This window comes from Ostrea edulis, chromosome 5 (assembly GCF_947568905.1).
Source record: "Ostrea edulis chromosome 5, xbOstEdul1.1, whole genome shotgun sequence".
Classification (NCBI taxonomy): Eukaryota; Metazoa; Mollusca; class Bivalvia; order Ostreida; family Ostreidae; genus Ostrea; species Ostrea edulis.
In genome coordinates, this window is record NC_079168.1 from 57,224,533 (window position 1) to 57,248,714 (window position 24,182).

The window sequence follows — 24,182 nt, forward strand, 5'->3', positions numbered from 1 at the left end:
CTCGATTAACTATATTTTTGGTAAAATTGTCAGAGATATTGCGATAATTCCCCTGAAAACTTTCTTCGGGGGTAAAACTCATTTTATAAAACCTGTATCAAATTTCTTTTTCTTTTCTTTTTTCAGCCAAGGTGTGTTATTTGAAATTCCTTTCTTTCGATGTCAGAGGTGCACATGTAGATTACTTCTTTTGGCGATGCAGCAAGTGCATACGTAGAACATAAGTGTCATTATCTATACAAGTCTCATCCATCACGATTACTAGAGTACTATAGAACATAACAATGTCATTATCTATACAAGTCTCATCCATCACGATTACTAGAGTACTATAGAACATAACAATGTCATTATCTATACAAGTCTCATCAATCACGATTACTAGAGTACTATAGAACTTAACAATGTCATTATCTATACAAGTCTCATCCATCACGATTACTAGAGTACTATAGAACATAACAATGTCATTATCTATACAAGTCTCATCCATCACGATTACTAGAGTACTATAGAACATAACAATGTCATTATCTATACAAGTCTCATCCATCACGATTACTAGAGTACTATAGAACATAACAATGTCATTATCTATACAAGTCTCATCCATCACGATTACTAGAGTACTATAGAACATAACAATGTCATTATCTATACAAGTCTCATCAATCACGATTACTAGAGTACTATAGAACTTAACAATGTCATTATCTATACAAGTCTCATCAATCACGATTACTAGAGTACTACAGCGGACATTAAAGTGTCCCATCAAGTCTTTACAGTTGTCAATTATAACGCATTTTGTTCTTACTTGATTATTGAAAGGACAATTTGAATATATACATGTAGTCCCTGAAGACAATGATCAACTATCTGCAATTTAGCCTGTAAGCGTATATTGTATGAACGACACAGGGAGTTAGTGATAACAAATTATAATTTTTATTTACTCCCGAGAACCATAACATTCTAATAAACCTGTATATGTATTACCTTTTATGTTTTGTCTCGACCATTGCTATCTTAACCTGAAATAATCCCTAATGGTTTGAAAATTTTGCAGTTGGTGGAATATACTCAAGTGAAATATTGTAGAAACGTGAAAAATGCATAGTACACGAATGGTGTAAATAATTCTTGAAATAGTAATCTAATTTTTACGTTTCGTGAACAACATATAATTTAGCAAGATATGAATGGGCGGGCTGCAGTAGAGAAACGCCACACTATACACGTACCTGCATTAAATAAATAATTAAAATCTAGTAACAGAAGATAACAAAACCATGAATATTAACTGGATAATCTTTTAAAATATAATTAACATGTTAGCAACTGATATCGAGGTGAGTAATGGTCTTCTTCATTAGTAAGATCATTATCTCTACCACTTATTTAACATGCATCTTTGACACGGAGAATTTCCCTGATTCTTGGCTCCTTAGGACGAGGGGTGTAGAGCATGCACTTCAGTTAGGAGACCTCCAAGCATCGCCATGACAGCCATGACGTCACACGATGGTTACGCTATTGTTCTGCGTTGGATAAAAATAGCCAAAATCTAAATGTATCACTGAAAGGAAAGCACGACCGAAACCCAAAATAAGATTGTATCTACACATGTTCTTTCTTTTTTATATTTCCCCTTTCCTCAGTACAATACAAGACATCATTTTGCTGTAAGCTAAAGGAATCGCCGATCAATAACCAGAGTCCTAATTCGTATTAGAAAAATTCATGGAAGGCACATTTTCGATTCTTTCAGTTCAAACGCTACATTCTTTAAAAAAGTCTGTTTTCCAAGCTATTCCTGATGTATCCTTGTGATGTGTTTTTTCGTTTGATTCTAACGACTTTTGCCGCGCGCTGTCTACCGACTGCCTGGGATCGATAGTGATGTAGAAACACAGGACTCGGTCAAATTCATGGGAAAGAGAAAATATGTCCTCATCATCACCACATCCGCCGGCTTGAGTTCCCAGGAAACGCCTGGCGGCACCCCCTAACCATGCTTTTCCTACTGACAGTTTTGTTTGGCTCAGCACAGAGTGAGTTGCCTTTTTTATATATCTTTATAAATGTTTATTCTGACGCCTTCTTTAAAACCAATCAATAGTTTAAGCATACAGTTTGATAACGCATACTACCAAGTGAAATCTTTTATGCAGTTGTCGGTAACAGCGTACTAAGAACAGTTCATTGTCTTTTGAGTGTGTTTGGTATCTCGTTAGTATGTTTGTGTGTAAGGTTGCTTCGTCTGAATATTATGAATAGTAATGATACGGTGAATATTTCCTCATTACCTCCCCTGCATCGTGGCTTCTTTGTCATGCCCATATGTTCCATATATATATATATTTCTGGGTCTGTATTATTGATGTTCTTTTGTGTTTTCCTGTTATGAGTAGATGGTCCTTGGTGTCAGATCTCGCTGCATTGATTTTCGGTGTTGCCCTAGGTCAGCGTTAGAACACTCGTCCAGAATTCAACTACACTGTCCTTTCGTTGAAATTTCTACCACTACGTGCTACATATACCTTTTCGTTGGTTAAGTACAGTTTTTAACGATGCTAATCAGCTCCCTCAGCCTTGTGCACAAGTTTCTGTCTCTCCCCGATCTTGGCGATATGAATTATTTGGTGTCATCTACTTTCATCAAAGATGGGGTTTCTAAAATTTTGAAATAACTTTCTTCAGTTATTTTCAGGAACCCCGGGTTTTTTTTTCTCTTTTTAATGAAGATCTCTTTGAAAAATAAAATAACGAATCAATTTTTTTGTAAATGGTATATATGTAAATTTTAAATAACGTGAAGTGGAAATAAATGAATAGAAATAAAGTGTCCTTTTAAAAGGTTTATATAATTTCTTGTTTTAATGAAATGTGAATTAGATTTTTGACATAATCTTTTTGTGCTACTTTTAATAAATGGAAAATCTAATCCCAAAATATTCTGATTCAAAACTCCGCAACAATACTTAAGCTTATATTTCTTTTCGCTCATCTACTGAGGTAAATGATAATCATATATTGTATTTAAAAAACGGAATGATACGACGGGGCCATGTTTGATTTGAGACTCCAAAGTTTAATTAGAGAAGATTATTGTAACGAAGTAGGAAGGTTGGGTAGGGTTTTTGAGACTACATGCAGTGTCCCTCAATCTGCTGCTGATACACAACAGAAATCAGAATTTGTCATGATCGGATTTCCTAAAATATTTTGACATCGGTTAGAGATCAAATATTATGCTACGGTCACATTGCTTTGAACAAAGTAAATACGAGTTATCTCTCTTAGTTTATGATTCGTGAATAATTCATGTTTCAAATGCTAAATAAATCCAATGCATACAAGTCAAAATTTCAGCTTGACAGACGAAAAATAAAGACTTGGCATTTTGATACATAAAATTCAGCCTCGGCTAAATTGACCTGATTTTTTCCACAGGTTCTAAACTACTGCAGTGTCAATATCTTCAGTTATACCATTGCAGTATCGGTATCTGAGTTATACCAGTATATGAAAATCGGAAAGACATCTGCCAATCGGCTCGATTCTTAAGCAGTATTCTTAAGTAATGAAAATAGAATCAATTGAATTTCAGTAAAGAGACATTAATTTTTCAAATGCTTTAAACCCCGGTATTACTAAAGTACTAGTATTTTCTTTAAAATTCAATGGAGGGCAGATTGGAGTTTTGTGTGTTGTAATGGGTTTCTTTAAGATGAAGAAACATAAATATTAACTTTAATGAAGCAAAAATATCATAATGAAAATGACACAATATCGTCTTTCGATTAAGATTTCCCCTTCAATAAACTGAATTGTTGTTTCATATAAGAAATCCCTTTTCTAATAATCTTTAACGAAAAGGTTTCATGTAGTATTTACCTCTAGAAGCCATAGAAAAATGTTTTATTTCTTGGGGCATTGGCATTGTTCTCCTTGATTACATACACTAACGTCAAATTTGAGCCATTTATTTGGTGTATTTGCATTCTTTGTGATATTGCAATTACTTTTTGTTTGTTTGAAAATTATGAGTATTGCATACTTATAAGATATTGAATCTTTAAAAATACGCGCATGTTTTCATCACATTTTCTAGAATGATCAATTACACATTTGTACAAACTTGACAATGCTTTCTTCTCGTACAACTAGCTATGCTTCTACAACAAACATAACAATAAGATTTATATAGAAATTCAGTGATTTAGGAAACCGACTTTAGGGTTAGCTACAGAACTGCAGTTCTCTGGGGAAAATATTGTGACGGATCAGAGAGCTACAGATCCACCCCTTATAAAAACCTTCGATTTACGGCGCACAAAAAGCTGCGCACGGTTGAGGCCTAATATCACTATATTCTTATATTGCCATCTCATAAATTTTATGTAAAAAAAATCTTAGCATATTTTCTTACTACACTTGTGTCCAAACATACCTTCAAATATTCATTAAAGCCTCATACGACCCGAGGACTCACAGCTTTCAAGGATTTCGTTTGTTGACGTAACCACGTTAGTTAGCCAGTCAATTTTGTTGTTATTGGTTTTTTAATATTCGTTAAAAGTTATGTATTCGGTCTTGATTTATCACAAATACAAATAGCTAATAGAAATTAAAAATATAGTTTATTTAAGGGTAAAATAAGCTCTTGATAATTGAAAATGCTACAAAAGCCGAGTTTAATCCCTCATACTCGTGTGGCGGGGATAGAGACCGCACCAGCTAATGAAAGCCGCGTAGCTTTGAGTTTACCTATTTGAATAATCATTATTCAACCGAACTGGGATGATTTATTATTTTAAATATTTAACGAAAAATATTTGTGGGGACATTAGCTAGTTCACATTTAGACGTTTTGTGGAAGTATGGGAATGAACCGGGATTTGAATTGACTGGGTACAAAATATGGCACGTCAAAGAACGAAACCATTAAAAGCTCCGAGTTTTCGGGTTGTATGGGGCTTTAATGAATATTTGAAGGTATGTTTGGACACAAGTGTAGAAGGAAAATATGTTAGGAATTGTTTTATAGTAAATTTATGAGACGGCAATATAAGAATATAACAATATGAGACCTCAACCGTGCGCATTCTTTTGTGCGCCATAAATCGAAGGTTTTTATAAGGGGTGGATCTGTAGCTCTCTGATCCGTCACAATATTTTTTCAGAGAGCTACAGTTCAGTCAGTGGCGTAACTTCCATTGAGGCAACCGAGGCAGCTGCCTCGGTAAAAGAGCCCCCCAGACCCCCTGCCTCGGTAATATTCGAACCCAAGCTACGCCTATGGTTCTGCAGCTAACTTTAGGTGCGAATGTGAGTTAAAGGAAATACTTCATTCCATTAAGAACTAAAATTTCTGCTTATTTTCATAAGAGCCCTAGAAAAAATGAGTGTCATTGAAACATATGCTTGTTTATCTCCTTGTCTATTGTACTCTGCGATAGTATCTTGATCGAATGAATTGATTGGATTCCGCTGACCAAATAACTTCATTTCACCTAGGTCAGAAAAACAACTAACTGTCTTATCTCCAAAGTCATCGATGTATGTAAACACATAAGGCAGACGGAGAACGAATAATCACAAGAGATTATCTATATTATGTCATTTATGATTCAATCTTTAAATCAGGAAAAATACTATTTATCACTGCGATCAACGCGAAACATTATTCAATTAAGAATGAACTTTCGTTATGCCTCGCTAAATTTGAAGAAAAAACTATTTATCACACACACACACACACACACACACACACGCACACACACACACACACATATATATATATATATATATATATATATATATATATATATATATATATATATATACATGTATATATAAAACAAACCCACTCATCCCTAAAACAATTTGAAGAGAATGCATTGAATTGTACTATGATAGTTTATTTTTGCCAAAAGGATACTTGTACTGGTACAAAAATTACTTTGATATAAAGATGTACTATAATTTTACAATACTACGATGCAAATGAATATGGGATACCCAAGATTTTGGACGCATCAATTGGAGTAGGATTTTGCTGTTTCAAATGAGATTTTATATTATTTGATAAACAACTTTAAATCGGTCATCAATATATGAAATACACCAATAAAACGACATTTACGAAGGATTTCAATTTAAAAAGTAATATTTTTACATTGAATTTTCAAGTAAAGATTTGTGATTAATGCAAAAATAAAGGTGGTTTCATAGGAACATGGTAAATATGAATTTTCAGCAATATTATAACATTTGCAAATAATTTCACGAAATTCTATAACAATATTTTTAGGTAACCTACATGTATGTTCTTAAGATGGAACTTATTGGAATTGATGAAATGAAAACAGAAAGGGCATTTAAGCTTGAAAGCCATTATTTGGAATAGAAATTGGAAAAAAAACACACACACACACAAACACACACACAGTGTGGATTTATACTTGTAACACATTTTTTTTTTTACACTTATAGAATAATACAACAAAGCAAAACTTTTATTTAAAAATAATTAAAGAAAAGTTGTGGAAATTAAGGAAATTATTAATTAGGTCATAGCGAGCGATTAATCGAAAGTCGACGTGTGAGGTTATTTGGAAATATTGGACACAATCATTTAAATTCATGACTATTAGATTTTCTTGTTGAGCAGTAAATCGAACGCAGCCAACAGACTAGCAATTGTTTGGCATTTTCAGAACAAATCGATCTCAATTTAAATGAATCTTAACCACATCTTAATTAAATGTCTACGGGCACTTGTTTCTGGTTGTTCCCATGTTCTCTTAATAAGAATGTTATATGCGTGGCCAGACATGACGATTGGTGAATAAACATGCACTTGAGCGAGTTCACAATCAAACAAAATTAATGAGCAGTTTGTCGAGAAAAGAGAGAAAGAAGTTGTTCTTTAAATATCTCGGCTGTAAAAGTAAACCCTCGGAATGTAATATATGTATGTGAAGCCGTCATTTGTGTGAGAAAATTCCACACCTGATCAATCGTGCAGTACCAAGGTATCTGAGCCGGAGTCGGGCGTTCTAACGCCATGTAAACATTCTAATGCTGGGATTATAGAAAGCACCCGCAAATTGTCGCTTCATCAACAGCACGTGTAGATGAACGGTGTAACATATGCTGAAGACGCTGGAAAAATTACAGAGTTTGAGAGATGCACTACGCATGCGTGATTTACTGTGATGGCGACTTGCATCTAACGGAAAAGTGATAATACATAAAAAAAAAAAAAAAAAAAAACCTTTTTGGGGGGAGTATTAATAGGTTTTAAGTGGTATACGGAGGTAAAGGATGTTACCAGGTTCTGTGTAGGAGCATGCACTATGACGTGCGGATGGACAACATGGCTGCCAGGTCTCGTGTTTTTGCTACTAATTGCAACAGACTTATCGGAGGAAACACTAGCGAGAGGTAAACTCTGGTTTCAGTAAATTAGATACCAACGTATACATGTATCATTTAGGAGCCTTGTCATAACATCGGTTTTGTGATGTTTAGGTTTTGGGCTCAAAGTAAGCATTCGTGACTCTAACATTTCCGATCTCCGTACGTCTTGCATACAACGTCATTTCAATCCTAGTCTGCGTTATGTTGTCATCAGATCAAAACCAATGGCTTTAAATCAAATTAGATGTGGCCCCGTGCTATCTTAAAGCTAAATCAAGGCACTGGTTTAAGATATTCGTTCGTATTGCAAAATGCACTCACTGGTCGTCTTTCGTGACATTGTGCTGGAAACTAAATGCGAGCCGGTTACAATAAATCTCCGAATCTTAGCAAAACACGGAAACAATGAGAGATGGAGCGGATATCTTTGTCGAAGAGCACTCAGTTATTTGCATGGTTCATCTTCATTAATTTTGCATATATCAATAAAATAAATCGAGTAGCCTATATGATGCAGCCAAATTGGCAGTAATCTAACATTTATAAATGCAAAACGGTTTTTTAGTGAAGATCTTTAGCTTCAATAAGTAGATCGTCATCAATATGTGACTACTGAAATGTACTTTTGTAATCTTACTCAGAAACAGAAAAACAAAACTTTTTGTATAAATTTCATTAACCCTATGATATAGTATGGCTGAATAGAAAGATCAATGCGTTAAACTTTTTTATCAATACGTGCTTTGACTTGATAACTGTTTCTTCCACAACATGAGCAAGGTCAAATTTCAAACCTCAGATTCATAAAGCAAACCGTTACGGTAACATATCGGGATATAAACAAAAGAAGAGATTAGATACGGGCAACATGCTGTGAACAGCGCCATCTGTACAAATACGGTCAGCGGTCATGTGATCGATGTCCTGTGGTCGTTATACTCAGTTTGCGTGTCCAAATTAAAGGATACTTAGTCCTGTCCTAAAATGGACACATCCATACATTGGTGGCCGGTATTTATCATAATTTGAAATTTGTGAATGTATACTAGTAAATGTTGTTCACTTGCCCCATCTATGTCTGGAATCTTGGAGGTACCTGTATCGCTTTGGTGTAGTCCCCTCCCTTCCTAGTAAAGAAGTTGTCTTTCATGTTTTAAGCTGAATTGGGATAAACAGTCAAATAGATTTTGCATACCTTCCTATCCTTATTCAAAATACATGTATATAATCGAAAACGACATAGAGACCTTTTGAACGATTGCATGTCTAAAAAGTGAATTTCATTTTTGAAAATACTTGAGGGTATGAAATGCGACGCTTCACGCCGGCGTACTTCACGAAGCGCGTTAGCGCATCATGAAAAGTATGGCGGCGTGAAGCGGTGTAGTTCATACCCTCAAGTATTTTCAAAAATGAAGCTCATTTTGTATATTTACATTCTGCTTTTTATTTCTCTTGGAATTCTTGGCCGTTGAAATATAATACTTTATTTTTATATGTATCCTTGTATATAAATGAAGATAACGAAAAGTGAGAAGAACTCGTAAGTTGCAAGAATTGTTTCTAATCCTTTTGTATATAGTATATACAATAAAATATGTTCAAATCAAAAGTGATCAATCTCATAAATTCCATAAAAAATCCAAAATTAAGAGACAAGCAAACACGAATCCCAGATATACCAGAGGTGGAATAAGGTCCTTAGGAGAAGTTAGCATCCCCTGTTGACCGGTCCCACTCGCTTATGAATCCTATATCTTGATCAGGTAAAATGAGTAATATGTGGTCAAAACCAGTATGAAAAGAACGGTCTAATAATTAGTATGAAACAAGGCATACAGCATTTGACCCAGTATTAGTTTGTATTTACAAAATTAGATCATTATAACGACCATAGATATTGCCAAATGCTGACTTTAAACGAGGCAGCTGAAATCCCTGTAACATCAATTCATTTGTCAGTAGCCTGCACTGATCATACGGAGAACATACTCTTGCGTATCGAATCAGATGAGACATAAACATTATATACAGGCGATTATAGAATATGGTTACATAAATACTAGTATATATTTTCATATACTTGCATTCTTTATAACTGCAACGTGTTTATGATGAAATGGCTATCATTATAATTTGTAGATATGTTGAAGGCAAAAACATTGGATGTGTAAATATTTCAGTAGGTCGTATTTACATGTATATTTTATCACAATAATGTATTTCATTTGAATGTGCAGTCTTCTTGTTGCATGTTGATATCACAATTCTTTCATCACCAAAAGATATCTAGGGTAATACTTAGAATTTTTTTTTTTTTTTTTTTTTTTTTTTTTTTTACAATATTATGCTAATTTTCGTGATTATCTTAGCATTTATATTTCTCTCATGGGTCTTCCCCACCATGTCCTGTAGAAAGTTCGTACATATAAATTTCTAGTTATAAATTACTTAAAAGCCTTGATTCTCAACTAAGTACGTACACTGTGGATTCATTTACAACGTGTGTGTATTTGACCTTGTGAGGTCAATGTTTAGTGTAAATTTCAGAGAGGTCAAATATCATCAACATTTATTGTTTTATTAGTACATTAAACTGATCCACGAAAAGTAGAATATCCTTTAAGCGTGTCAGACAATTTACACTAATGTCATCTTAAGCCGATTGTAATGGTGAGCGGGAGTATGCAATATAGAATAGGAAGAGAGTGGATCATGACTTTTTGTTAATGTGTTGTCCTCTCTAATAGAAAGCGCCCCCTACAACCAATCATGATATTGCGAGACAAGGCGATATAGTGTAGTCAGGTAATCAGCATCATAGGGCTCTTTATGAAGATTTGTTTTGAACATATTTAGTGGTCAATCAAAAGGAACAACTTGCTAGTCCCTCTCCTAACGGTATTACAGTATATGTAATATGAGAATTAACAGGTAACATGCACAATAATTAAATGAATCTACAGAAAAATGTTATTTATTGTAAGTACCTCTACCTGATAAATAGAAAAACGAAAGATTTAGATTATACAAATTTGGTGGCATGACAAGAAGGATCAGCACCTTTTTATGTCAAAAATTGTAATGAACAAGTCCGATATCCTTCACATACATGTATATGAATATACCATGAATTTTAATCTCATGTATTATCCATATGACAGCATAGCATGTTCCTAGTACACTCTCAATATAACTTAACCAATGTTGGGCTGATTTTTACCTTATAGTAGTCCGTGTTCGATATCTTAGATGGTGGTTGCCATAATTTATATGTATTTTTGTCTCTTTAGGGATTGGCTAAATAAATTCTTTTGTAATAGTTCCTCTGATTCTTAAGGTAAATAATCGGTGAATAAGTGTTTCTTATTCCAATGCGGTGTAGGGAGCGTGAACAAGATGTTTTAAAAACGAGAGTGCATCGACAAGAATTGTCAAATATCGGTTATATTGAGAGACCTCTGTGTAGATATATTTACATAACATTTTGGAACTCAATGCTACACAGAGTAGAAATGTTCATAATGCCACTCAAATCGATCAGCGAACACAGAATATTTATCAATAGGAAGTAAAGATCTCCACAATTAACGTCACAATGCGATCGTTCCTACTTCCCGCAAGTCCTCGGCCCCGTCGTTGCTGATGTGATGTTTGCCAGTCAGTCCATGGTCCTGATGGGCCTGGTGTGGGGTGTCGTTGGGTCTCCGATAGACCCTGGTGAGTACTATAATGATAAAGATAGGATTAATACTCATATGATCAAGTACGTGTGGGTTATACCTCCATGTTCATTAAATGTCTCCAAAAATTCACTGCAGAAGTAATTTTATGGAATTGTTTTAACTTGAAATCGAGACGCCTGCATGCTGTATTAATTGCAGTCATCAACTGATGGCACATGGTTCAATCAAGGTTTATTGTGGGTAGTTGGTCGCTCCGTTGTATTGCCTGTTTAATTTCGTGTCTTCTCCCCGTCAGGCTCTTGCTCCCGAGTTCTCTCTGGTAGGTCCTTACAAACCATTGATTTAATGTGTTTGTTTGAAGAGTTCATCCAAACTAAGTGTGTACTGTAGAAATATCTGACAGATACACTTAAATAAAACAAACACATGAGGATCTTTATTATCAAGGTGTTCGCTTTGATTTCTCGCGTGAATCTCGATACTTCTCGTAACCAGCACATGGCTGCATTGAAGAGCATCTTGTGTATGGAAAACGTGATGAAATAAGAATTGAGTTTATGGTCAATGAATGGCATTCCTGTTGCAGATCTGAGGAAATTTTTTGCTTTGTTCAAAAGATGTCGTCTTTATGATGTAAAATTTATGGAGATTTATGTGTGTTAATGCAAGAATTAGAGTGTATCTCAAAGTTAATGTTAAAGCCGTTCTTCTGGTTTAGCTGTCTCTGGCTTGTAGAAGGTTAGTCTGTGAGGATGAGCCGGTGTAATATGTGTGTTTACTATCAGCATTCAGATTAGCTTCTTTACTAACAGGGAGAACGGTGTACTGATCTTTATTTATAACTGAATTAAGTAAACATGTATTCATACGCTTACATTATGCAGGTAGAAAAAACCGTGCTCATGATGTAAATGCATTTTGGAATTTTTTAAAAATCAACTAAGACAAAGATCAATTTTGATTCATAAAAAGGACACAGAATTATGAAAATAGATAAACCCTGTAAACTATCGAAATATTTATGCATGTAGCCTGCCGTTAAATTCTTGTTCTTGAGGAATGGATTGACAGAGAACATACAAGTAATATCAAACAGCTGTGCATGAAGAGAAATACAATCACTATAACTGACTTGGACATCTGTATTAAAGCATTAGTACAATATGATTCTGTCGTAGTTTGTCATTGGTATCTAGTGGCATTGTCACTATAACGTTTAATATTTGTACGGTATTTGAATGTTATAAATAATAGATGTACATTGTACGAGATTTCTAGTCCTTCGTATTCACTTCTGTATTATAAATTGCCCGTATGTCAATGTATCTGCTGTCGTCTGTTTTGCGTAAAGTGAATGCCCCGGTAAGGTTCAATCCCCCTGTCAAAGTTCTTTCCCCAGAAGGATCAAAATACAAAGGAAATGATGGAGCACTTTATGTTATATTGACTAATAAAACAGAAGATTGGAAGTCAAGAATTATCATTTTTGAGATACAACACAAAATATGGGGGCATTATTTGGAGATTCAGATGAATCTCAAAGATAACTGCGGCCCATGTATATTGAATCATCTTAGCCATTTAGTAGGAGATGATACAAATTCTCGATATTGACGTTAACTTCCACGTTGCTACTAAGCTTTATTACACTACTATCAACACATTGATGGGTCTACTTCCACCAGATCGCGTACAGAATACGACTATGGTTTCAAGAACATGCAGTGCGTTTACTATTTTTTTGTATGCCCGGTAGGTTCAAGGGGCGATGAAAAATGGTTCATATACTCATTATCTTTGTACTCTGGTTGATCTGTGTAAGCACCGAACTTTGGTGGTTTTGTATAATGCCAACTGTCTATATATTTCTGGTTCTGTTTAATGTTAACTCTCTATATTTCTGGTTCTGTGTAATGTTAACTGTTTATATATTTCTGGTTCTGTATAATATTAACTGTCTATATATTTCTGGTTCTGTATAATGTTAACTGTCTATATATTTCTGGTTCTGTATAATGTTAACTGTCTATATATTCCTGGTTCTGTATAATGTTAACTGTCTATATATTTCTGGTTCTGTCTAATGTTAACTGTCTATATATTCCTGGTTCTGTGTAATGTTAACTGTCTATATATTTCTGGTTCTGTCTAATGTTAACTGTCTTTATATTTCTGGTTCTGTATAATGTTAACTGTTTATATATTTCTGGTTCTGTGTAATGTTAACTGTCTATATAATCCTGGTTCTGTGTAATGTTAACTGTCTATATATTTCTGGTTCTGTCTAATGTTAACTGTCTATATAATCCTGGTTCTGTATAATGTTAACTGTCTATATATTTCTGGTTCTGTCTAATGTTAACTGTCTATATAATCCTGGTTCTGTATAATGTTAACTGTCTATATATTTCTGGTTCTGTCTAATGTTAACTGTCTATATAATCCTGGTTCTGTATAATGTTAACTGTCTATATATTTCTGGTTCTGTCTAATGTTAACTGTCTATATAATCCTGGTTCTGTATAATGTTAACTGTCTATATATTTCTGGTTCTGTGTAATGTTAACTGTCTATATATTTCTGGTTCTGTATAATGTTAACTCTCTATATATTTCTGGTTCTGTCTAATGTTAACTGTCTTTATATTTCTGGTTCTGTGTAATGTTAACTGTCTATATATTTCTGGTTCTGTATAATGTTAACTGTCTATATATTCCTGATTCTGTATAATGTTAACTGTCTACATATTCCTGGTTCTGTGTAATGTTAACTGTCTTTATATTTCTGGTTCTGTGTAATGTTAACTGTCTTTATATTTCTGGTTCTGTATGATGTTAACTGTCTATATATATCTGGTTGGCCTGTGTACGGTATCTATGTAATTCTGGTTGACCTTTGTAATGTTCACTGTATATATATATATATCTGGTTGGCCTGTGTACGGTATATATGTAATTATGGTTGACTTTTGTAATGTTCACTGTCTATGTACGTTTGGGATGTCTTCATAATGTTAACTGTCTTTTTACTTCTGGCTGGTCTTCCTAATGCTCAGTATCTCAGTGGTTGCTCTGTGTAATGTCTCTGTAATTCTAGTTGGTCTACGTATTGTCTATATAATATTCTAGTATGTGTAATATGTATATAATTTAGATTGGTCTCTGCGATGTCTGTATACTTCTGGTTTAATGTGTTTGTAATTCTGGTTGGTCTAGGTGATGTTTATATAATTGTGTTTTCTCTAGGTGATGTTTATATAATTGTGGTTGGTCTAGGTGATGTCTATATAATTGTGGTTGGTCTAGGTGATGTTTATATAATTGTGGTTGGTCTAGGTGATGTCTATATAATTGTGGTTGGTCTAGGTGATGTCTATATAATTGTGGTTGGTCTAGGTGATGTTTATATAATTGTGGTTGGTCTAGGTGATGTTTATATAATTGTGGTTGGTCTAGGTAATGTTTATATAATTGTGGTTGGTCTAGGTGATGTCTATATAATTCTGGTTGTTGTAGGTAGGGCTCGCTATCTTAATTTTCACTGTCCCTGTACTTCCTAAAATAATGATATTTGTGCTTTTGTACGACAGGTCTGGGGAGTGATGACGAGGTGAATCTCATTAAGTACCTGTTCGATGACAAAAACTACAACCCGCTGATCCGCCCTGTCAAGAACATTAATGAGTCCATCGAGGTCCAGTTTAACTTGGCCCTCAGCCAGCTTATCAGTGTGGTAAGTTATTAACCTTAGGGTCATCCAGAACTTCGGATTTTTGTCCCTAAATGTAGGCTTAACTCAGTCGAATTTTCGTCACTAAATCTAGGCTTAACTCAGTCGAATTTCGTCACTAAATGTAGGTTCAACTCTGTCAAATTTCGTCACTAAATGTAGGCTTAACTCAGTCAAATTTCGTCACTAAATGTAGACAGAACAATAGTGTGGTAGGTTTACTAAACTTACGATTAACCCAGTTAGATATGTAATATTTGTGTAGCTAGTTACTTATCAAGGAAGTCATTTTCTGAAACCGCTCATTGCACTTACGTTATTATCTATAATAATATAACATATAATAATATAACATATGATAATATAACATATAATAATATAACATATGATAATATAACATATGATAATATAACATATGATAATATAACATATGATAATATAACATATAATAATATAACATATAATAATATAACATATGATAATATAACATATGATAATATAACATATGATAATATAACATATGATAATATAACATATGATAATATAACATATGATAATATAACATATAATAATATGTCATACAGACAGGTCACTTTACCTACTTTAACAAAAATACAGCAGTACTTTATTGTTTAATTACGTATTGTGTATTTTTCTATTGTATAGGTTTTGATACTTTGAACTACCACAATACTTTAGTTTACTGTGATAAACTTGGCATGTTGATTGACTATCTAGTAAAAGCATTGATACTTTAATAAGCTATATAGCAGGGGGAAAACTTTGATTTTATGGAAAAAGTATACGTTAAGGTTTGCAAATCTTAATAGCTAAAGTGAGAAGTTTAAATACTTTGATTTACTATGATAAAATACATGTATTCACAAATTCTTTGAACCTTTTATGGACTATCTATAACTTCCATTCACAAAAGTAAAAACCTTGGGTATTTTTAATAACTACAGTAAAACTTGATGCTATATTTGATTACAGTACAGCATAGAAACTAGATTTTAATATAGATTTTTGGGAAGCTTAGAAAGGTAGAATTAAGTTAGTCGGGTAATCACTAGAATAAAGTCCAGGTCATCAAAGTGGTAAGTCAACTGAAGCTCCGGGTCTGAACTCTCAGTTATCGATGTGATGAATGAAAAGTCAACCGCTCGTACTTACTTACATATGTAACATCTTCAATTAATGAGTTCATATGTTCGTAGACATGGTTACAAAGCTGTGTTTTTCTTTTAGGATGAAAAGAATCAAATAATGAAAACAAATGTTTGGCTACAAATGGTAAGTATCATGATACATAATTTAAGAGAAGATGATAGATTGATTGATAACTTTATTTCATGCTATGTGTGCACACAATCACACTAAATGATTAAGTTTAACCTTTACAGTATAATAGGTTTGTGTTTACCTGTGTTTACCTTTACAATACTATATGTTTGTGTTTACCTTTATAGTACTATAGGTTTGCGTGTACCTTTACAATACTATAGGTTTGTGCTTACCTTTACAGTACTATAGGTTTGTTTTATCTGTGCTTACCTTTACAGTACTATAGGTTTGTTTTACCTGTGATTACCTTTACAGTACTATAGGTTTGTGTTTATCTTTACAGTACTATAGGTTTGTGTTTATCTTTACAGTACTGGTATGACTATCAACTCACCTGGAACCCAGAGAAATATGGCGGGATAAAGACGATTCGAATAAACCACTCCAAGGCCTGGAGACCGGATATTGTCCTATTCAACAAGTGAGTTTTTTCTCTGTTTGTTTGTGTCTGACTCCCTGACTGAATAGATATTGTGGAATTTCTTACTTTTGATCCTTTATTACTGAAATATTCTATATGCAACAGTAAACTTCACTTGTAACTAAACATAAGTTACAGCCTGAAATATATCTGTCTTAACTGTATCTAACTGGGTTTTTTAAGTATTATGTTTATATGTCTGTGTTTAAAAGTAAACGCTTCATTTATTGTGTGTGTCTCTGTCTATACATCTCATTTTTCTACCGAACAAATGAAAGTAAAGGGTCCAAACAACCAACCAATCAAAAACAAACGCGGGAATTTTTTGAAAATCATCTGCAGCGCGTTTTTTATTTTACTAGCGCTGACGGAAAGTACCAAGTGAGCTACGAATCTAATGTGGTGATGAACTATGACGGTCTGACCTACTGGATACCTCCCGCCATTTACCGATCGTCATGTGACATTGATGTAAAGTACTTCCCGTTCGATCAGCAAGAATGCGAAATGAAATTTGGATCTTGGACGTTTCTAAAAAATCAACTGTACTTCACATATTACCTCAATAGAAGGACATTGGATTTTTCTGACTATCTGCGTAGTGGAACCTGGGATATCATCGACAGTCCAGCTTGGATTCAAGAGCAGAAAGATCCCGTGTCTGGTGATATCAGAGACATGTACATCGTAAAGTTTGTCGTCAGGAGGAAAACTTTGTTTTACATTGTAAATCTGATCGTCCCTTGTGTATTGATTTCGTTTGCTAGTATCTGTACGTTTGCCTTGCCAGGCGACGGTGGAGAGAAGATCACCATGTGTATATCCATTCTCCTGGCTCTGGTTGTGTTTCTTCTTCTCATTTCCAAGATATTGCCACCTGCTTTGACAATACCTCTGATCGCCAAATACCTCCTGTTCAACTTTATCATGACCATTATAGCCATTGGTTGTACGGTGTTTGTACTTAATAAGAACCACAGGACTCCTCGAACTCACACCATGCCGAGGTGGATTCGAGTTGTCTTCCTTAACTACCTCCCTAAAGCCCTTTTCATGACCAGACCAGAACACGAAACAAGATGGCAGGATCGACCATTGAGTGACGCTACTGAGAATTCAAGAAAAACCACTCCCAAGCAAACTTTACAGAGAACACCTGAAATCGAGCGAAAACTGTTAGAAATTAAAAAGATACACCTTGCACAGGCAAATGATCACAGTTTGACAGAGAAAAACGATACCATTACGTCTTTTGATGTGTTTGGGGAGGATTTCCAGAGAGCCTCTGAAGCGCTCAAGTTTATACGACAGCACACCCTGAAGCATGACCATTACGACACTGTAAGTACCTTATTATCATAAAGAATCTAATCCATGTCAGAACTGATAGTGAACTCTACACTTTGGACTAACAAGAAAATTTATTTACAGTCATTTAACGAGTAAAAGTAATGATGGTCCTTAGTTTTGATTATATATACATTGCATAACCAGAGAGATCCTCGTATATTAAACACATATCACGTCCTCGATATGATTAATTGTCATGCGGGTGTCTGTATATTTTAAACCATGTGTTTCTATTGTACAGATCATTGACGATTGGAAGTATGTGGCCAGCGTGATTGACCGTCTCCTATTGGTCATCTTCCTCCTAGTCACTGTTGGGGGCACCTTGGGAATTTTCCTCCAGGCCCCTAACATTTTCTCTGTCGTTGATCAGGACGCCATCATCGAAAAACTCATGTCTTCCCTTAATTAACTTCCGGCCAGCGAGCCAACCGAACACTCAGTATTAAAAACTGACATATGAAACTGCATATTTTGATGACGTAAATGTCCCTGCTGATTCTAACTACGGTTTTAATAATCCCTTTGTGTCTATGCATTGTTTGATATGGTACTTGTTGTTCATGTATAATGAGTTTTTGTGAATTTGTAGAGTATATGAACAATTTTCAATTTGTCTTCCATCAAAAGCAAGATTTCTTTTTAATCTCCTACCATATTAAATTTTATATATTGTACCGTATAAATAGGACATTGTGATGTTCTAGTTACTTGTCTTCCTAGTGATGTGGTGCATATTTTCAGGAGTGCTAAAGGTAAAATTGTGTATTTTCAGACACATTTCCATTTTATTAAAACTTTTATTTTCAGATGATTTTATGCTCCAATTGTGAATTTCTCAAGTGCATATATATTTTATCTTTCATTTCATTTTGTCTCTAGATTAAAACATGGTTACCCTTTTTCCTAGAGGTGGTTGTTGATTGAATAAATATTTTTGAATTCGACGCATCTTGTTATTATCTAAACTTTTGTTTCTAATGTGTTAATTATCATACAATTTTTCCTTAATGCTTGCACTTTTGATCTTTTAGTGCTGATGGTAAATATGAAGTAACATATGAATCAAATGTAGTACTAATGCAGCCTGATGGTGCCGCCAACATCTACCAGGTGCCACCAGCCATCTACAAAAGCTCATGTGATATCAACGTAGAATATTTCCCTTTCGATGAGCAGGAATGTGAAATGAAGTTCGGGTCCTGGACATTTGAGGAGGACCAGTTGAACTTCACCTACTACAAGTTTTACGGGCTGGACATGACGGATTACCTTAAGAGTGGGACTTGGGACATAGTGGACTGTCCAGCCCGAATAGTGATCTGCACAGACCCCGAAACTAAGCGGCGGATCAGCATGTACATTGCGAAGTTCATCATCCGAAGGAAAACTCTGTTCTACACCGTAAACTTAATTATTCCCTGTATGTTGATTTCATTTGTTAGTATATGTGTCTTTATGCTACCAGCCGATGCCGGTGAAAAAATTACATTGATTATTTCCATTCTATTGGCCTTAGTCGTGTTTCTTCTACTGATTTCGAAGTTGCTGCCGCCGTCGAAGACAATACCACTGATTGCAAAATATTTGTTGTTTACATTTATTATGAACATCATCGCTATTGGTTCAACAGTGTTCATTATAAACCGAAACTATCGAACTCCTAGAACGCATCGAATGCCAGAGTGGGTTCGAATCGTCTTCTTGAAATATTTGCCAAAGTTCCTATTCATGACGCGCCCTAATCATGATAATCGATGGAAAAGTCCATTAAGGGTATATTCGGAGGAAAATTTAGATGAAGACATGAAGAGACATGTAGAAATGTGCAACAAACATACAAGAAATTGTCAACTACACAACATCTCAGAGACGACAGAGGTCGGCTATGCCCCACTGAGCGCTGAATTGATGGAGGCCACGGAAGCTATTGGGTTTATCACGGAACATCTCAAGTGGGAAGACAGATATGATTCGGTGCGTTTTCGATTTGGTTTCTGAGGCTGAATTAATATTGCCAATAGACATTAGAAAGGAAACCATTAAACTCGGTCATCGCTGAACAGCACATTTTCAACAAAGTCTCCTTTTCCAAATCAAGAATTATCCCCAAGTCTGCTTGGAAGTAATTTGAAAAATGATATGAAAATGATTAATGATTATGATTTTGGCACCATTCAAAAATAAAATGAAATAGATAAATAAAAATAAACATGCTGAACTTAAAAACAAAATATCGTAAGCAGAAGCGGCAGGTTCTGAATGTTTATGTGCAAAAATAAAGTCCATGTGGTTAAATAGTAAAGAAACTCATAAGTGATTCATTATATGAAAGGTGAAGATAACGAACAGTGATCAATCTCGTTTCACTCAGCTGTACAGCGTCATATATGTTCGCTAATATTTCTTGATTCCTTTACAGGTGACCGATGATTGGAAGTATATGGCCAGTGTGGTGGACCGAATGTTACTGTATATATTCCTTCTTGTAACTGTGTGCGGAACTATAGGGATCCTGGTTCAGGCACCTTATATTTTAGAAAATATTGATCAAGACGAATTGCTAAGCAAAATAATGGACAAATACAAACTCAATAAGGAAGGACACGTGGCCCCAGCCACAATATATCAAAATGCACCTTGTTAATAAAAAGTGTTGTATATACTATTCTATTTGTGTTCTTGAAAAAAGTGGTGAAAACTACGTGAATAAACTGCCTTATATCGCTTATATTTCAATTTTTTCTTTTGTACCTTCTATGAAATTGTTGGTATTTTTTAGATTATACTGGCGGTTGATAGTAAATGAAGCATTTTCCCGGGTAGTGGCATGTTTACTAGATGCTGTATCACTGGTGTTGGTATAACCATATATATGATATATATACTTCGTGCTGCATGCCTTGGTGTCGTTGCATGACGCTGTTATTGTGAATTTGGAAACTAACACATGTATATTTTTTGCATAGGTGATGTGATTGATATTTCTTGATTTAACAGGTTGTCATGATGTGACGTAACAACTTGTTCATGATGTAAGCCTTGCTTTATTTGTGACATAATCACTTGTCATGTTTTATTTTCTCACAGTGCTGATGGGAAATACGAGGTATCGTACGAGTCCAACATCCTCTTATCATACAACAGTCTGGTGTATTGGATACCGCCCGCCATTTACAAAAGCTCTTGTACTATAGATGTACAGTTCTTTCCATTTGATCAACAGATATGTGAGATGAAATTTGGATCCTGGACGTTCACGGATAAACAACTGAACTTCACGTTTTACAATAATATGAACAGTCTGGATTTTACGGATTATCTTAAAAGTGGCACGTGGGATATTATTGCTGGACCAGGACGTATTACCACAGAAATAGATCCAGGGTCCAATCAGGCTAAAGCGATGGTCATATTTGAGTTTCATCTGCGCAGGAAAACTCTGTTTTATACAGTAAACTTGATTATCCCATGTATATTAATATCATTTGTGAGTGTCTGTGTCTTTTTGCTTCCAGCTGACGCATGTGAGAAAATAACGCTTTGCATTTCTATTTTGCTGGCTCTGGTTGTGTTTTTGTTGCTTATTTCCAAAATTTTGCCTCCATCGCTGCAAATTCCACTGATCGCGCATTACCTACTTTTTACCTTTATCATGAACATTCTTGCTATTTGTTTGACCGTCTTTGTCATCAACAAAAACTTCCGTACTCCCAGGACGCATCAAATGCCCAATTGGATCCGATTAGTTTTTCTAAACTACCTACCCCGCCTACTTCTGATGACCCGACCCAATCACATGGAAAGATGGCAAAAACCAGCCCAAAAAGTGGAAGAACAAGATGGAAGTGTTGTCTTTAATCAAAGTAATGTCATCAAATCCAACAACTTTTCCACAGATCTGCCAAACTACCAGGAATTGACTGAACAACATCGCCCGGGGTGCCGTCGTCAAAACAGAAACATTCCAGAAGGATCCCCTCTACTTGGGCTTACACGTCAAACTGTCAATCATTTGATGGACCATGCCCCCCAAAATAAACCTTTTCAGATGACCCCTGCATTGAGGGAAGCCACTGAGGCTCTGAAATTTATTACTGAGCACTTGAAAGCTGAAGACGAATATGACACGGTACGTTCATGTCGTAAGCTGGTAGATTAAACTAATACATAACTATTTCATAAGTAGTAAAGTGCTTTATCCTACTCGAAAACTAAGACATGCCATCTTTATGCATTCATTCCGATTTACAGGTACTGGATGACTGGAAATTCGTGGCCAGCGTTCTGGATCGTCTTCTTCTAATCGTGTTTTTGACAGTTACCATTTTTGGAAGTATTGGTATCCTGATGCAGGCACCATATATACTAGAATATGTAGACCAGGATGAAATTATCAGGAAACTGATGCGGAATTACTTAAAGTAATTGCAGAAAGCAGTGGACATGACTTGTTTAGAAGCAAAAGGGGTAGGGGTACCCTTACCTGAAGATCAACAGAGTATAGACATAACAAATGCTCATTTTCTCATCGAATGTTATGTGTGTTTTATTTTTAATTATTTATAAATGATTTTACTTATGTGAGAAATTTATTGTGATTTTAGTGTTTTTATTTCAAGATAAACACTTTCGTAATTTCTATATTTCATGTCTGCAACTTTGTTACTAAACTGATCAACAAAATTTTCTATTTGTATTAACATGTTTTACTAACACTTGTGATATTGATAGTGATCTATTTATACTGTAAACTGTAGTTGAAGTTGATGTAGTTAATAAACATTCATATAAAGTTGCACAAAATATCTTCAGATTGGTGCCAGTCCAAATAGGAGAAATTCTCCTCTTCCCAAAGAGAGTATTTTTTAACATTATAATAGTGTGAAATTGTCATGACATTGCTTGAGTATTGTTGGATAAGTTTGTGCAACTTTTGGAAGTCCATGGGTGTAGTTAGTGGTACTAGATTTGGGAGCTGCTTAGTGATTCTGTGGTATTGCTGCATGCTTAATAACTGCTTATAGCTTAATAGTAGCTGTGTATTGTTGGTCCTATAAAAACTAAAAATCATAAAAATCTACTTTCGACAAAGATATACTAGTATACTCCTTATGACGTAGGAATTTTAGCTTGGTACGGTTTCCGAAACGTGTTTACCTAGAGTGGTATGGCGGGAAGCTAATCACAATGATCCAGAGTGTTTGAGAATTTGTACTTGTGACTAAAATACTGTACATTTGTACATATACGCAAGATATGTTACTCGACACAAATGCATCCTACTAGATATTATGATTGATTGCATCTTCTTTAACGTCCCTCTGGAGAATTTTCTGGATACTATGAAAAAGTGAAGATAATAAACAGTGATAAATTTCAACTCTTGTACGAGTAAGGCAAATACGGACCCCTGGACACCAGAGGTGACTATCGAATTGATTACACAATGTAATTAATCAATTTTAGCTTTCTTTTATATCAAATTATATAATTTAATTCCTTACTTCGAGGATATACAATATGTAGTTTTTCTTCTAAAAATAACAATTGGGACAACCATAGTGTCTAACGTATTATTCAACATTTGCATCTCGTCTGCAACTCAAATCCGCTTGTTGATGGAAATTTGTCCGTTGTTTGTCTGTAAATGTTTACCACACTGCAAAATCAATAAATCTCGCGAAGGTTTGTTTTCGATGTTTCATATGTACATACCGTCGATGAGAGAAACTGATCTACGATTAAAAATAGCAACTCTCCATCCAAGAACACAAGTAGCCTAGTGGTCAAGTCGTTCGCTTCGAAACTAGGAGGTCCTGAGTTTCTCAACCCGGCGCCACGTTAAACATAAAACCTTCCCTTGTCAAGCGTCTGATACAGGCTATCCAGCACTTTTAACCAAAAACTTTGGGCTAATATTGGGGATTTCTTTTTTAAATTAGGGTTATAATTAGATTTGGCTTTATACTATTTAACGTCTATCTCGAGAATATTTCACTGATATGGAGACGTCATCATTGTCGGTGAAGGGCTGAAAAATTAGGCCTATGCTCGGCGCCTGCTGTCCTTGAACTGGGAGGGAACTTTATCGTGTCACACCTACTGTGACATGGGGCCTCATTTTTAACGGTCTCATCTGAAGAACCGCCATATTTAATCGCCTTTTACGACAAGCAAGGGATACTATTCTAACCCTGATCCTCACGGGACCTAAAATT

The 24,182-nt window shown here is 34.9% G+C and overlaps 1 protein-coding gene across 9 annotated transcripts; it reads left to right on the forward strand.

Annotated features, from left to right (window-relative positions):
- The first annotated feature begins 1,302 nt into the window (after positions 1–1,302).
- LOC125650850 (acetylcholine receptor subunit beta-like 1) lies at positions 1,303–22,767 on the forward strand. 9 transcript variants are annotated; one of them, XM_048879401.2, is made up of 6 exons: positions 1,303–2,054; positions 14,707–14,849; positions 16,095–16,139; positions 16,502–16,611; positions 21,052–22,093; positions 22,216–22,767. In XM_048879401.2, the coding sequence occupies exons 1-6, from the start codon at positions 2,015–2,017 to the stop codon at positions 22,387–22,389; spliced, it is 1,554 nt and encodes a 517-aa protein (XP_048735358.1). In that variant the 5' UTR covers positions 1,303–2,014; the 3' UTR covers positions 22,390–22,767. The 9 variants fall into 9 exon arrangements, with proteins under 9 accessions (XP_048735358.1, XP_056020889.1, XP_056020890.1 ...); XM_056164914.1 differs by lacking the exons at positions 21,052–22,093; positions 22,216–22,767 and adding exons at positions 18,996–19,938; positions 20,384–20,692; XM_056164915.1 differs by lacking the exons at positions 21,052–22,093; positions 22,216–22,767 and adding exons at positions 16,974–17,952; positions 18,203–18,908.
- Positions 22,768–24,182: the final 1,415 nt, after the last annotated feature.